This window comes from Dermochelys coriacea, chromosome 1, assembly GCF_009764565.3.
Source record: "Dermochelys coriacea isolate rDerCor1 chromosome 1, rDerCor1.pri.v4, whole genome shotgun sequence".
NCBI classification, from domain to species: Eukaryota; Metazoa; Chordata; order Testudines; family Dermochelyidae; genus Dermochelys; species Dermochelys coriacea.
The window spans coordinates 120138629-120155963 of NC_050068.2; the positions used below are offsets into that span (position 1 = coordinate 120138629).

General features: G+C 44.3%; 1 protein-coding gene across 4 annotated transcripts in view; it reads right to left on the reverse strand.

Annotated features, from left to right (window-relative positions):
* TMEM131 (transmembrane protein 131) overlaps window positions 1-16615 on the reverse strand; it is a 185955-nt gene extending 169340 nt beyond the window's left edge. For 2 of the 4 annotated variants that reach the window (XM_043490874.1, XM_043490912.1), the window contains exon 1: window positions 16325-16609. In XM_043490874.1, the coding sequence (XP_043346809.1) occupies window positions 16325-16469 (145 nt within the window). In that variant the 5' untranslated portion in view covers window positions 16470-16609. Of the gene's footprint in view, window positions 1-13020; window positions 13142-16324 lie in introns of those variants that run through there. The other 2 variants (XM_043490813.1, XM_043490845.1) reach the window with 2 other exon arrangements.
* Window positions 16616-17335: the final 720 nt, after the last annotated feature.

The following is a 17335-nucleotide window of genomic DNA, read 5'->3' on the forward strand; positions in this document are numbered from 1 at the left end:
GAGCAAGAAATTCCACTAACATGATGTGCTGGGCAAAAAAAGAGTTTGCAAGGAACTATGTATGCCTACTAGTAGAAAGAGATTAAGTGCTCTCACTGACTGTTACCCATACTTAGAGGTTTCAGAGTAGCAGCCGTGTTAGTCTGTATCCGCAAAAAGAAAAGGAGTACTTGTGGCACCTTAGAAACCAACAAATTTATTTGAGCATAAGCTTTTGTGAGCTCCAGCTCACTGTAGCTCACGAAAGCTTATGGCTCAAATAAATTTGTTAGTCTCTAAGGTCCCACAAGTACTCCTTTTCTTTTTACCCATACTTAGATGATCTTTTGTTCCAATGCACAGATGACCCCTACTGCCGATGGAAACTCAAAAGGTACAACATTGATGGAACTCTTGTCCGGGAGTGTGCAAGGTCGCATGTACACACTAGTGTGACCAGGGACAGCTGCCGGTGAGCCTGGTGCCTGTCCCAGTAGGCAGGGCTGGGGGCGACACAGCCACACCAGAGGAGCTGCCCAGGCTGGCCGCTGGCTCCTGCAAGCAGCAGCCTGACGTGCTGCTGCTTTCACCACTGTGATTCTTGGCCTGGTCACTGGCTGTTACCCTGCTGGTCTCACTTGTTGTCAATAAAGCCCTGCAGCTCTGTAGATATAACCTTTTCTATTTGCGCAGGGCTCTAGTTTTTTTCCTTTTTATGCATCACCACCAGTAGTAAGGCTCAGTAACTTAAATTAGGCCTTCAGTTATACATCTGCCAATCTATTGTTTTCATTTGCACAATTATAACTGATTGGAACTAATGTCGAAACAGAGTTACTCACAACCTATCATTTAAGAGTGAAAGGGGCAAAGCAACAGTCACTCCAAGCTGTCACTGTCCTTTGCCCCATCCTCCCCAGTTAGGGTTTCCAGGTGTCCGGTTTTCAACCAGAAGGTCCAGTCCAAAAGGGAACCTGGCAGTTTCCAGTCAGTACCTCCCCACTGTGCCCCAATTGCCCCCAAACTTCCTCTCCTTTTCTAAGTCAGAGCCTGACTGCTGTGTCCTAATTGGGCAGGTGGGAAGGCTCCACATCAGCTCCTCCCAGCCCGGCTCTACAGGCGGCAGGTGAGTCCCGCAAGAGGGGGGCAGAGTGAGCAATGGGGGGGTAAGGTCTCTGGGAGAAGAGGCAGAGCAGGGGATGGGGCAGAAATAAATAAAGAGCAGAAATAAAGCTTTCCTTTTGGAAAGTGCATTAATATTACCTAGATATTGTTTAGCAAAGTGACTAAATACCTTGTACTGTGGGAGCACAGATGAGCAGGAAGAGGCGGGCTGAAACATGTAATAAGATCAGAGAAGAGAGCGCATGGGGGAGAACAAGAACAGAAAAAGTGAAAGAGACCAGGGCAAAACAAGAGGAAGCATACAAAAGGAGAGATCATCATAGGCTTTTGGAAAAGAACAAACCATAAATATTAGTTAAGAGAGCACAATATATATTTGGAAGTCTAATATTGCAATGTGTTTAACTGAAAAGAATTCAAATTGAGTCCATATGCCTGAGAAACTTTAAAGTAGACTGATTCTCAAAGGTGGATGTACAACACCTTTCCAAAAAATCAGGCCCTTTTATAGAATATAACTTTAAAGTGAGATGGGACTATCATCATCCAGTCTGACCTCCTACACAACAAAAGCCATGCAATTCCTGCGTCAAGACCATAATTTCTGTCTGAGCTAAAGCACCTTTTAAAAATTAGCTTAATCTTTATTTAAAGGTTTCAAGTGACAGAATTCCCTGCATCCCTTACTAAATTGTTCCAATGATTAATTAACCTCATGGTTCAAAACATGCACCTTTTTTCCCAGTCTGAATTTGTCTAGTTTCTGTTTCCAGTCATCGGATTTTCCTATGCCTTTGTCCGATTAAAGAGCCCTCTATCAGAAATCTCTTCCCTAGGTAGGTACCTCTAGATCATGATGAAATCACTTCTCAACCATCTTAAGATCTATGTATCTTAAGACTCCCTAAAAGGCTAGTTTTTCAGAACTCAAAATCATTCTTGTATCTCTTTTCTGAATTCTTTCCAATTTGGGGGAAAAAAAATTCAAGTGTTGATACCAAAACTGGACACAGTAATCGTTTCACCAATGCCATTTCACTTGCTGAAATTCCACGGCCTACTATGTTAGGCAGGTGGTCAAGCTAGATTAAATGAAGGCTACTCAACTGTAACTGGAGTTCTTCAAGTGGCCTCTGCACATTCCAACTTATTGGACACACCTGCAATGGAGCCTGGGACCTGGAATGTTTTGTAGCAGTGTCCACTGGAGCACACTTGTGCACCTTCCTTCACTGTTCCTAAACACCGAAGGCAAGGTACTCATGGGACAGTTTGATCAACAGTACTATCATCCAAGGAAGGTGGAGACAGGAGTTCTAAATACACGACAGAAGTAATGCTCTACTGAACAGAGCATCTGACCAGAATGCTAGGTCTAGTGCAGAGATTGGCAACCTTTGGCCTGCAGCCCGCCAGGGTAAGCCCCCTAGCGGGCCGGGCTGGTTTGTCTACCTGCTGCATCCGCAGATTTGGCCGATTGCAGCTCCCCTGGCCGCAGTTCACTGCTCCAGGCCAATGGGGGCTGCGGGAAGCGATGCGGGCTGAGGGATATGCTGGCTACCGCTTCCCGCAGCCTCTATTGGCTTGGAGCGACAAACTGCAGACACGGCAGGTAAACAAACCGTCCTGGCCTGCCGCGGGGCTTATCCCTGGCAGGCCGCGGGCCAAAGGTTGCCAAACCCTGGTCTAGTGCATAGAATTTTGTAAACACATGGCTAGAGCTCCATGCTATAGCTCTGCAGATTTCCACAATAGGAATACGCCTAAGCCATGTCACAGAGGCTATTTTTTCCCTTCTGGAATGGGCTCTAATCCCTATCTGGAAAGGGAGAGGAACAGAGGCCAATTTGTAGCTCTGTTTAATGCACAGCATAACTCACTTAGATAGTTTTTGAAGAAATAGTCTGCCTTTTATTTTGTGCATAAGATTTTGTGACTTTTTAAAACTCTTTGATTCTATTTAGGTAGAAAGCTTTTAGTATCTGGTATGTGGATGTTTGCATGAGGTTTGGGAAGGAATATTGTTAAATAAATGATTGGTTGAGATGGAAATCAATTATTACTTTGGGAAAGAATTTAGGGTGGGGATGGAGAACAACTTTGGCTTTGTGGAAAACTGAAGGTCACATCATTCATCAGCATGCAGTTTGTGTACTCTTCTGGCAGATGCTATGGCTATTATAAATGCTGTTTTGATTGACAGACAAACAGTGAACATTCAGAGGCTCAAAGGACAGCTCCATAAATTGAGTAAACACTAAATTAAGATCCCATGATGGAGCTGAACCTTTGACTAGAGGATAGATGCTTACTAGACCTTTCATAAATCTCTTTACTGTGCCATGAGTAAATACAGTCCTGTTATCAATGAGTATGTGGTAAGCACATATGACAGCTAAATGAATTTTCACAGACAGTAAGCAGATATCAGAAAGTTTCAAGCAACGGACACAGAGACTGGATTGGAGCTGAAGCTGGGACTATGTTATTGAATGCCCAAACTGCAAGCCTTTTTCACTTGAAGTCGTAGATCTTGTGAGTTGATTGTTTCAGGAAATCTATCGAGATGTGGCAGCCGAACTAACAGATCTAGAGAGGTCCTATGGCCTATGCTATCAGGTATACTGAATGGAAGATTGCAGTGATAAATCTGGCTGTTCTACTGAGACAACAGGTCTATGGTGATAGGGAGAAAAGACAGTCTTTTTGTTCTGTGTTTGTACAGCACCTAGAACAATGAGGTCCTGGTTCATGACTGGGGCTCCTAGGTGCTACAGCAATACACTAAATAAATAAATAATATATTCCTCTGGAGAGATGAAGGAAGCCTGGAAACCATTGTCATAACCATATTATTATTGGCTCTGTCTTGCTTTATCTTCTGTGTTACTTTTTGGATGTAAGGAAACCAGTCGAGTAGAAATGCATCCCAAATGGAATGCTCTCCTGCTCTCAAGCAGAACGCTGGGCACTTGGCATTGTCCTTTGCTGCAAACAGATCTATTTACAGATAACCCAGAGACATGCAAAGATGTCATCTAGTGATGTGTTTACAGACCATTCATGCTGTTCTCTTCTGCTCCAGCTCAGCTGACCTGCCAGGTTGTTGCTTTTGCCCATCTGATGTAGAGCTATGTGGTAAAGTGTGATGATACACCAGTTCCAGAGTGCTACAGCTTTTCTGCACAGCTGAGTGGAATGACCTCCTCTGCTTGTTTATAAGTGAGGCAGGAAAACCTTGAGAGCCCAGTAAATTGCTCTCAATATTAGTATGTATCTTTTTCCCCCCACATAGCCTGAATGACAATGAATTAGTAATTTGTTAAAATAGGCTCTCCTCCCAAAGTTGGAGGCTCTGAAGGCGATACCCGTAGATGAAACAGGGGATTGATGCTCTCTCTCTCTCTCTCTCTTTCAGGACACTGTGACCCTTCTCTGAATCTCAGACAACATGTTCTCAAAGTTGACTCCCCCAAGAGATCATGTTTTGCTAACCATTGCTGCCGAACTCTCATCTTTAGACAAGCATAGATGGGATTTGTAAGTGTAACTGAGATTGTGAGCCCCACCAGTCTGAGTTACTATCTGGTAAGAACTCTTGATGCCTGAGTATAGCTAACTGAATTTTCAGGAATCTTTCAGCCTGCTTGTGAATTCAGATCTTCCCTAATGAAGGGAATTCTTTGAGTAGGAAGCAAGCATGATTTTCCCCCCCCAATTTATTCTAAGTCCCAGTTTCTCCAAATGGAAGCAGGTGCAAGTCGTATCACTGGACAAGCTCTCTTATGATCCCTTAATGTGTGTCATGTAACTAAGGGATACATGTACACCCTCTCTTAGATGTGCTGCCACCACAACTAAGTATTTTGTAAATATACAAGGGATGGTAAAAGGGTCAAATGGAAGGATTCTATACAGATAGTGATCTTCCTTCTTCCCCATTCCCCCCCACAAAGACACAAAGGTATTTGCAATGTGAAAGCCAGAAAGATGTGGAAAATATGCATCCTTTTTCAAACAGAAAGCTCAAAACAAACTTGGGTGGGTAGGGAGGGAATTATTAATGGCAGAGTTAGCATGCACAATTTGAACTTTTTGATGAAGGAGCTATGTGCTCTCAGGTTGAAGATGCTTTTAGATAGTTTTGGATTCCAAAGAATCCCTTTCCCCTGAATTCCCTTAGAACTTCCTCTATGACCCCTACTTCTATGAACAAGTGAACCTTTGCTTTTAGTAGGTTCTTGTGAGCAGATTCCTGATGAGATAGGGAAGGGGTGGTATGGTATCAAATTATATGAAATAACCTCTTTGTACTATTTCCTGGATCCACTTGTCTTTACGGATGAAACCAGTTACTGGAGTGAGAAAATTGATGCTCAAAGGTGTGGAAGGAGGAGGGTGAATAGTTTAAGATTGGTTTGCAGTTCCAGAACTACATATCAAAACTGTGGTCTAAAACCTGACACAGAAGAAAAGGGTATGATTTATTTGTTCTTTATTTGCTTGAAGCTCTTTTGCCTCCGCTGCTGTTGAACTGGAAGTTGTTTGTGTAATAGCATCTCTGTATGAAATACAAACTAATGATGAAGTATATTGCTGTCTACAATAATTAAAGATAAGAACTCCGAACTGTCTCCTTGAGGGTTAATAATCCCCTAGCAATCTAGCTTCTCATCTAGCATCTAAGCTTCTCTAGGACTATCAGTCCTTGCACTGAGCAAGCCATCACCTATGAATGAAAGTTCTTCCACATGTGCTCTGGTTTCAGGTGGAAGATGAGATCATCTAAGGCCATGTCTATACTACAGACCTTAGAGCAGCTCAGCCGTACCAATGCAGCTGTAGTATCTCCCAGATAGCCACTCTAAGCCGATGCAAAGAGCGCTCTCTGTCAACGTAATTAAACCACGCCCAATGAGCAGCAGTAGCGATGCCAGCAGGAGAGTGTCTCCAGCTAACATAGCACTGTCTACACCAGTGCTTCTGTCAGTGTAACTTATGTTGCTCTGGGGTGTATTTTTTCAGGGGTGCTTAAGAACTGAATCCACAAAAGCCAGTCCATTGCACGTGGAGCTAGCCAGAAGAAAATGACTAGAAGGGGGTGAGTCTTAAGTCCTATCCTTCAAGTCAGTTAGGCACCAAGATACAAGCCAGAGGGAGACACCAATCTCTGCTTAGAATTCACAGCTCTAAATTGTCTCCTGAATTCCTTAAAGAGTTAGGTGCTAATCCTACCCCCCACCACACCCACATGAAACACTGAAGAAAGGGGTGGTGGTATGCCTCTCTTTTATAACCGTTATTCCAACTGTTAGGCACCTGGACTGTACAAGAGGTGGATTCAATTCTCCTCTCTGCTTCATGTGGAAAAGAGATACAAACACATATCTCTTTCAATCTCTCCTGTTGAAGATTTGTCACTACATACAAGTATTTAAATATGTATACAGCCAGAGAGCGTGAATGACTCTATAGACCAGTGGTTATGGCACTCACCTGGTCGGGTAGGGAAGGGACCCAGGGTCTAGTCTCCCAGTTCCAATGCATATTAAAATATTGACACAGTGGAACAGTTTCAACAGGAGATAGAGACCCCCCACTCCAAAACACCTCATAGCCCAGTGCTTAGGGCACTCTCCTGATAGGTGGAGACTTGTGTTCAAGCCCCTCCTCCACATCAGGCAGAGGGTTGAATTTCCCCATTAGTTTAGTGTGTGTGGTTTAGGCCTATTGGATTAGAACTTGCAGGCAAGATTGGGAGGGGAATGCTTAGTTTGAGGATCCTGCTGGGACTTAGGCACCCAGGTGCCTAGACTGAGGCAGCTGTGAACATGCTCACCAGCAGATTTGTGGGCATCTTGGTAACTAACAGCAGAAATGTGTATTCTTACACATTTAGGAGCAGTTGAGTGGGGGTTCTGAGGATCTCAGTGCCATCTAAATGTTGGATTTAGGCACCTAAGTCATTTTGTAGATTAGCCATGTCCATGTTTAGCTACTAGCTGTCCTTTTATTAAGGCTTTAGCCAATTTCCTTTGCTCTTCAGACAGATCCTTACCAAACAAGGCCATTTCACCTCAGAGATGGTACTGATATCTAAACCTTTAGAGCCTGACAATTAGCAATCCTAATGCCTAGTGAGGCAGAGGAGAAAACCATCCTGCCCAGAATATCCAGTTTCTTACCCTCTGTTAAATGGGACAGAATGCACTTAGCCTCTGAACTGCTGCAGCAACCACCAAGTTAGGAGCAGGAACACAGAAAGAAAAATCCCTGTGGTAACTGGTATAGCTTGTCAGCCTTCTTTGACATGGCTTGACCAGAGGCAGGATTTGCCCAAATAGTTTTGATTGGTTGCAATAATGCTTCTAAAACCGAGTGGGATGATCTTGCTATTAGGAGGACCCAAACTGAATACTCGAAGACAGATCTCTTCTACGGACATAGATGTGTTCTTTAAAGGTGAAGCTATTCTGACTACAGTTCATGAAACTGAATGACATCTTCTGGTGAGGAGGATGCTGAGGTGACTCCCACATTGTCATCAGGGGACAGCTGATCATTAGACTTCAAATCCATGTCCTGGTATGAGATGAGTCCCATCGGTTCCTCCTCTTTGAGCGAAGAAGGGGACTACTTTGGGACTACTATCTTTGAGAATGTTCAATATACCCAGATAATCTAAACTAAGATGATATAGGAGATTTTCCCTGACGTTTAGGAGGTGCTAGATTTCTGTAAGGATGATGATTTGTACTAAGGAAGGAATTGCTAAACCGGCTAATATTTAGTATCACATTCCCAATCATAGTACTTACTTGGTTAACGGTACAATCTTGTGTGTGTACTGCATAGAGCATTTAAGTAACATTTATTTGGGTCCACTTTTACCTCAGCTGACGGGAACTGAGCTGGTATATTAACCCACTTATCGTGATCTGATTCACTGACAGATCGCAGATCCAATATCAGTTCCAAGGCAGTTAGTAAAGGGACAACTAATGCCTTGGAATTCTTGAAACTGAAAAGGGGAAGACAAACCTCCCTGGTGAGGTGTTTTAGGGGAAGGAAGTGATATGGCTGCGGAAATCTGAATTTTTCTGATCTTCTGTCTCTTTTCCAGTGGGGAGGTCGGGGCAGGAAGCGGCCCTATCACTCTGCCCAGGGAAGAATATATAGTTCTCTATCTCAGTGGTTCACAAACTTTTTTTTTTTTGGCAGACCTCTTGAAAATTGCAGAGGGTCTCAGCGGACCACTTAATGATCTTTCCAAATGTTGTTTGTATCATTAGCTAACAATTGTGAAGTGCTTTGAATAAAAGCGCTATATAAAAATAAACAACTTTTTTGTTTGACAAATAAAAGCACACAACTCATATTTTAACAACAGTAGTCTTACCTTTCTAATGCGATGGATGTGCCCTCTCTCCCCCGCCACGACAGCCACAGAGCTGAGGCTGGGAATAAGGGCCGCCCCTCCCCAGCAGCTGCGGCCCTAGAGCTGGGGCAAGTCGCCACTTTGTCTGGTCGCCACAGGCCTGGATGTCCCAAATTCCCCCCACCCGCTCTTCTCACTCCACTGCCCCCTCCAACTTACCCCCTATTCCTCCCAAAGCCACCACCTCACCTTACATGTGCGTCTTCTCCAGGGTCCAGGTACCTGATTAGCGGAGCCCCGCCTGCGCAGCTCTACTTATTAGGTGGGTGACCCTTCATTCTCTCGTATGCGGCTGTCCAGGTGCACAACTTCGAAGGAACTATCCACAGACCACCTGAATGGATCTTGTGGAGCAGTTTGAGAACTTTTGCTCTAATTAGATAATGGTTCTAACAGCAGATCTGAGCAGTACCTAGGCAACTACCATTATAGTGGATGCTAAGGAGTCAAAATTACCTCGAACTGATATGCTACATTGGGGCACACCCCTTCCTTTAGAATTTTCCCTGCACTGTTCTTTTAGGCGGTAACTTTTAGTCTAGGTTCCAGTGATGTTTTCAGAACTGACTCTAAAGGACAGAGACCCAGAACAATCCATGGTTTTGCTTACACAAGCTATATCTCAGGACCTACACTTATTCTGAACCAAAGCTGTCATATCTAAAGGGCACAACCATAAAGATGTTGTGGCCTGGCATTCAATATGGTCAGAAAAAGTACAGGGAGGGACAGAAGGCAGCACAAATGTTTCAGGGCAGTGCCTGCTGGAGTACATTTTATTCCACTATCCAAGCCACACCACTGGCACATCCCAGGAATGGGGTTTTGTCTCAATTAGATTCCTTAGTTAGCGAAGATTCATTTAGATTCATTACTGCATTTGAAGAACACAGTGATTTCTGCTGGCCTTAGTCTATGAACATATGTATAACCATGCATTTTGATTAACCCAGCTTACCAAACAATATAGATTACTCTGTAGAACTGACCTGTTATTTTCCATCCCACCAATCTGTTCTATTTTATATTTTCTTGCAAATCACTGATAAAGATTTAATATCACTGGAACAAGAACAGATCCCTCTTCCCTGCAGAGCCTCACTAGAAGCAACACCATTGTATAATTCCCATTTAGAGTTACTTTGAGATTTATCAGTTAACCAGTTTTAATCCATTTAATACGTACTACACTGATGTCAAACTGAGGACCCAAAAACTGAGGCAACCAATGAACATACAGCCCATCAAGTATCCAGCTGATTTCTTCACTCTTCATCTTAGATCAGCAATTTCTAACCTCTTCAGACTGTGACTCACTAATCACAAATATAATTGTATGACTCATTGATATGACAAGCTATAGTGGAAGTCATCCAATTTTACAATGAAGGAAAAAAAACATTTGGAGAAGATGTGTCCAATAGACGTGGTATGGACTGAAGCGAAGAGGAGAGGCAAATTTGTATATGAAAGAAATAATATTTTTTAAGCAGCATTAGTTTTATCTCTGCGCTGGCTCTTTTCTTACTTCTCTCACTTTCCTTTTTATCTTCTTCCCACACTTCCCTGCTCTACATGGTGTGTCTGCCTCAGGCCCTTTAATCTGGGAAGGAAGATGAGTAGGGTGGAGGTATGAGCAAGGGGGAAGAGGAGGGCAGTTGGGAGAGCATACAGGTAAATAGTAAAGAAAGAACAAAACAACAAAGAACATTTTGACTACTGTTTACTTCCATTAGCCCTGCAGAGCCAATAGGCAAGTGAATGAGCTGGATTCTGTTCTGGCTTGCACTTCAACAATCACAGATCCTTCAGTTTGCAATGCATGGCCCACAAAAGCCCATCTTTCGTTTTCAGATTCCAGACTGAGTTGCAGAGCTTATAGTAGGAAACATAATCTTATACTTGTAAACTGAATGGATCTCATCTGGGAATCATTGAGAGAACACAAATATGGAACCAAATGCCAAGTCATGTTTTGAAGCAGAACTGCACTCTAAAAGTTAGCCAAATATGTTGTACAATAGATACCCAACATGAACTTTTATATGAAATTGTACTGCATTCAGCCAATACCTTAATTAAAGTTATCCAAATGGCTCAATGCAGACAATTCAAAAATATTGCAATACTGTTGACTTGGATGTCACATTGATTAAAACTAAAAACATTAATATATATTAACTGTTTTACAACACCACATACAGGCTTGAGCACAGTTTGGGACCTTACTTTGCTAGGCACTATACTAGTGGTTCCCAAACTTTAACAACCTGTGAACCCCTTTCACAGAAAACATCAAGTCTTCCGAACCCCCTCCTAAAAATGAATATTTCCAGGGATTTTCTCCTTTACCCGAGTATAAATTATAAAAGCAGGAAATCTTGGAAATATAAAATTTGTTTTTATGATATGCTTATTACATACAATTTATTATTAATTTTCATAATGTAATAATACTGTAATGATAGATAACAGCAACACTCTTCCAAGGTCTCACTTTCATAGCTTGTATCACTTTGAATAAGCCTGTTATAAGACAAGGCTTCTATGTTTCATCAAGGAGTATCAGATGTGAAATAGCATGAAGGTATTTAAGAAGCCAACTCGAAGAGTTCCTCCTACACAAGCATTCAAGTCTTGAGCAGTCCAGGCAAACAACGCACATTACAACAAAGCTTAAACTTTTCCCTCATAATAATTTTAAAAACCACTAGCTGCCTATTTAATTTTAAAAACAGCAAAAAATATCCACCTCTCTTTCCATTTCTTATAAGGAGTCTTGAAGTTTAAATCTCCTCAGAGAGATAGATATGCTTGCTTTGATCTGCTTAGCTCTTGGAAGTCCAGGGGCTCCGGGCTGCTGGCCCCAGCTCTATCCACCATTAGGGAATTTTTTCCCCAAGAACCCCCTGTAACATTTCGCGAACCCCAGTTTGGGAACCACTGCACTATACAAACACAATAATGAAAGAGCTCCCGGAAGAACTTACAGCCTAAGGCCCAGAACTTGCAATTTGTTGACTTTAACGGTGCTCCATGAGCACAGCAGTCTGCCTACATGCAAATAATTGCAGGCTTGGGGCCTATATATAGAAGACAAAGGATGGAAGGAGAAACAGATATATAAGTGAAATGACATTCCAAACGCTACACATCAGGTCAGCTGGGAGTAGAATCCAGGGCTCCTGACTCCCTATCCACTAGACTATGTTGGATATTGGAAAAGGGCAACAGAAATGACTAGGGATATGGAACAGCTTCCATGTGAGGAAAGATTAATAAGACTGGGACTTTTCAGCCTGGAAAAAGAGATGACTAAGAGGGGATATGACAGAGGTCTGTAAAATCATGACTGGTATGGAGAAAGTAAATAAGGAAGTATTATTTACTCCTTCACATAACACAAGGACTAGGGGTCACCAAATGAAATTAATAGGCAGCAGGTTTAAAACAAAACAAAAACAAAAAAAAAAACAGAAGTAGTAGTATTCCTTCACACAACTCAGTGTCAACCTGTGGAACTTTTTACCAGAGGATGTTGTGAAGGGCAAGACTATAATAGGGCTCAAAAAAGAACTAGGTAAGTTCATGGAAGATAGGTCCATCAACGGCAATCAGCCAGGATGGGCAGGTATGCAAAATCATGCTTCAAAGTATCCCCAGCCACTGTTGCCAGAAGCTGGGAATGGGCGACAAGGGATGGATCATTTGGCGATTACCTGTTCTGTTCATTCCCTCTGAAGCACCTGGTATTAGCCACTGTCAAAAGACAGGATACTGGGCCAGATGACCATTGGTCTGACCCAGTATGGCTGTTCTTATGACTACGCTGTCTACCATATTTAATTTGGCTAACAACCAAAGAATATGGGTTAACAGAACCAGTAACTATAAATGACAACCATGACCTAACCACTTACTATTCCATTCTTATTGATACAAATAGAAATGACAAACTTCCTTGGCTGAAAGATCTTAACTTTCATCACACATTAAAACAGCAAGATGTAGCACAAACCACTTAGCTTTCCAATTATCTATAATGTCTCAATGACAAGGTAAAAATGTACCACTCTGCTTCACTAACCACTGTTTGCTTCATGTTGTTTATTATTTTGGTGTGCTAATTCAGTATAATAGAATAAGCATCCTTTGAGTTCAATGTTGAGGTTGCTATACCAGATTATATTTTAGACTATCAGGGTCACAACTTTAGTGTTAAAGTAAGTTTATTTTATTGTGCCTTACATTAATTTTGAAAGCAGCGTACAAGAAACGACAAAAAAAAAGGAAAGAAAATGTTTTAGTTTTTTTTAAAACATTGTAGAGGCTTTTTCCCTGTGGTACTCATCACTGTAGTATCTGAGCACCTCACTAATATTAATGAATTTATGTTTATGATGCTCCTATGATGTAAGGAAGTATTACTCTCCTCCTTTTATAGATGTTAGCAAAAGCAGAGAGAGAAAGTGACTCACCCAACATCACATGGGAAGTCTTCAGCAGGGCTGAAAACAGAAGAGGATTTTCTGGGTCCCAGTACAGACCATCTTTTCTATCTTTAATAGTAATCTTAACTACCATTTATGTCCAGTTGCCATCTTTCAAAGATAAATATCAAGGACTTTAGAAGAGCGTAAGTCAAATGTGCAAAGGTATTATTTACTCATGTTGACTTGTCAGTTGTTAGGTTTGTTTAAATACAAGCTGTTTCAATGTGAGCACTAAAGAGCATCTTTAAGAGTTACGCTTTCAGGGACTAAAGCTACCTACCAGTCATGCTCTCTCTGCTCCAGTCTTATGAAACGGTAGGAAAGACAACTATCAGAAGTTAACCGAGTAGTCAGGTGCCCATTAGTCAGTTTCAAAGCAGGGATTTTGTGCTGCATTACTCTGGAAAGTTGTTTTCCAGAGTCAGCTTTTGTATAAAAGTTATATATTGAATACAAAGAAAACAAATAATACACAACAACTGTACAAGTTGAAGGTGAGGAAAATGCTGTCAATAAAGCTGAACGGCAGAGGTTCCAGATCAACTGCTAGAAAGCAACATTAAAACTCTTCCTGAACGCGGCCTGGCTCAGACTTAGATAAACTTCCAGAGACTTATATTGAAAGCAAGGACTAGTACCACTTCTATGCCTTGCCATGTTTTAGACCTTGACTGGTTAGTAACCAAAAAACTGGAAGATATCAAATGATCTTGAAATAGCCATTTGACAGTAGAGTAGGACACCTTCACAACAATAAGAAAGGAAAGCCTGAACCACAGATAGCTGCAAAATTTTAAAGAAGAGTAGTTAAATTTAAGTTTTTTGTCCTTATGGCTGATGACTGAACCTTCAAACTGAGTGAATTCAGTATTTTCTTACTCACTCTGCTGACCAATTCCAGTCCCTCTGCTACTTCCACAAACAACAACAACAAAAAAAAGAAAAGAAAAGGATTAACAGCATTCTGAAAAGTCTCCCTGATACTCTTCAGAACCATATGGGTAGTAATGAAAATGACAAATATCAGTCAATTTCAGGCTGGATATGGACTTCTATCCACTTTAAGGCTAGGCTACACAGTTTTTGTACCACTATAACTAGTTTTGTTTAGAAACCGATCTAGTTAAAGCAGTATGACCTTATACAACAGACACTGTTTATATCTGTATAAAGGTGTTTGTAGCAGTATAGCTTATTCCCATAAATATGATAGATGTCCTGTATCCAGGAGTTTTTCTTGGTAGGTAAACCTTAAAGCTTCATTGTTCACTTTATCCAGGGCTTCCAATCCAGGCAACATGCAAAAAAGCAAACAACAAAAAGGAGTCTTCTAGAGAGCATGGATGTCAAATTCACTCTGTGGAGATCACTGAAGTATGGTTGGGGTGAATTTACAGGCACAAGTTAAATGTGCTTATCAGTTTAACTATTGATGCAGTTATACTACTTTCTTGAAAGAGCTCAATTGCACCTGCTCAAACCTTGGTCTTGAGTCTCAGATTGCATTTATTTCTCAGAGAATGTCAATATGGAATTGCTCAAACAATGAAGGTGATCAGCCCTCCTGAAGAGTCAACATAAAATATGGTCTTAAAGTGGCACTAACTCTAGGGCACAGATCAGTGGTATCACATTTGGAAATTATTTCAATTAAGAGCTGACTAAATACAGGTGAGCTAAAATACACCAGAATGATTATAACCAAACACCGGGCATGGAAATAACCACATTTTGGAAGTGTCTACATTTGAACTACCCAATGACTGAGAAGACACCACAGTTATGACTGTTGGGTCTATGAACACCCCACACTCAAATGTTACATTCCTTACACTTTTTTTTAAAACCCAAACACTGGGGATCCAGCCAGCTCTCTGCTGTGATTCTGTCACTATCATACCATATCAACACTGCCACCTTAAAATCTACAAAAGCAAATGGATTAGGTAATTATTAGAATTGATTCCTCGATTAGAAATGGAAGTGTAGCTAAACATATGCTGATCTCTGTGTATATGACACTGGGGTCCCATCCCCCATTTCTCCAGCAGAAACACCTATGCTGCTCTCTCCTCACTTCAAAACTGGAGACAATGGCTCTAGGCCACCTGTCTGTGTTCCCCCTGACCTGCTTGTACTTCCCAATTCTCTACCAGTCTCCCTCTTTCTGGGCTTCTGCTCTGACATATTTCTGCCCTATCCCTTGTACAGTATGTGTACCTCCACTTCTTGCTTAACCCAGCTTCAGCATCTAAGCCAGCACAATGTCAGTTTATACTATAAACAATAACACTGATATTTAAATGTTGCTTTTTAGACACTTAAAGACAACTACCTTTTTACCTATTCCATTAGTCCCCTCCACAATATTAGAAGGCACAGCTCAGCAACTCCAACAAAACAAATGTAGCATTTCGGGTCAACTCATATTAGAAATAAAATGAGCCACAAAAAAAAAAAAAAAAAAAAAAGTGGTATAGGAGTTTTCAAAACACCAAATTTAAAAGCCTCTTCCTGAATTTCACCAAACTCAAACAAAAAATACCCTCTATCCTACACAGTGACTAGGTTCAGCCTGCCCAAAGTTCTGGGGGACGGGTGGATGTCAATCTCTTAGTGGAGCAGTTTGGGGGGGGGGGGGGTATCTGTGCAAAAGCGTCTTATAATGGGCAGCTGCCTTCGAACTTAAGCATAGGGAAGCGCCCGCAAGGGAAAGTGTTTTACGAGGCAGCACCAGCTTCCCCCTGCCACTGCCTCAGGGAAAGCCCCGAGGTGAAGCCCATTCACAAGTTCACCTCAATGTCAACGGCCTTCCGCAAGCTTGCGAATAAGCCTCAACGGCCAGCCCTGACCCCTGCTTCTCCCCCCCCCCCACCCCATCTACCCCGGGCCGAGGCGGGGCGCGTCAGACCGGCAGTGACAGTCCGGGAAGGGCGGCAGGGAGAGCAGCCCCAGCCCCAGCCCCAGCCTGTGAGCTGGCAGCGGCCGGGAGGAGAAGCGAGGCGCTGCGAAGGGACACCCCCACCCGCACAGGGGCCCGGCCGAGGGTGGCAGCGGCCCAGGCACGGGGAGGAAGCCGCTTCCCCGGCTCAGCGGCCGCCCGCGGCTCGAGCGCTCCGGGTCCCAGCAAACCCCTGAGCGACCGCCCCGCCCCGCCCCGCCCCGGGGGGAGCCTCCGCAGCCTGGGCCCGGCGCAGGCTTCCAGGATCGGGGCCCCGCTCCGCGACCAGGCGCCAAACGGTAACGGCGGAGCCCGGGAGCCGGCGCGAGGGGCGGGGGCGCCTCTCACCTTCCTGCTCGGCCCGGGCCGTGTGCGCGATCAGCGCGAGCAGAAGCCGCAGCGCCGCTTCGAGTCGGGGGGCCCCGGGCGCCCGGCGGGCCGAGCCGGGGCCGCGGGCCGCCGCCGCCGCCGCTACCTCCCGCCTGGCCGTCATCGCGCTGCTGCCGCGAGGTCGGTGTGTCGGCGGGGCCCTGCGAACGGGGCGCGTGTGAGTGTCAGTCACGGCCGGGGCGGGCGGGCGCCTGGCGCACACACAACACCCCCCCCCCCACACACCCAGGCAGGCAGGGGGCGGCCCCGGCCCCGGCCCCGCCCCCGCCGCGCGAGAGGGGGGGGGAGTCGCCATCTTAGGTGAGGGCAGGGGAAGCGCGACACTGTGCGGAGCGGCCCGTGCGTCCGGAAACCGCCTACTCCTCCCACCGGCGCGGAATGATTGGCGGTGAAACTCCAGCCCCTTTCGACCGCCGCAGGGCGGAGGGTGTGTGCTGTGAAACTAGCCGCGGGAGGGCCTTCGTGCCCGGCGTCAAGATGGCGGCGGGAAGCTCACTCCAGTCCGCCGTGCAGCTCGACGCTCCGCCCCTGCCGCTGGGTACTCTCTATGGTGCCGTGGGTACATTCTCTCTCCCGGCCGCCCGCCCGCCCTGCCCGCGGCAGCCTGAGGGGAAAGGGAGGGTGGATCAATGAGTGGGGGGAAGCTCAGCTGCAGAGACCCCTACAGGCTTGGGGGAGGCCGTTTCCTACAGGGAAGGAGCTATTTCCCCTTGATTTTGCCTCTTTCCCACCTCAGTCTATTGTCCCCCTCCTGCTTTGCTTGCTGCTGGAGGGTGCTGCCCTCAGAGCCCCAAAGGTGACAAGAGCTGCCTGACAAGGTGCTGAACATGTGGGTCCTGCCCCCGATGCGTGGACATTAATAGGCCCACAGGGCATTGCACGGGAGCAAATTGTCCCTCCCCTCGGACTGCATGGCATGGTACTCTGTGGGTATGTGAGCAATAAGAGGCGAACACCCAGGGAATTAAC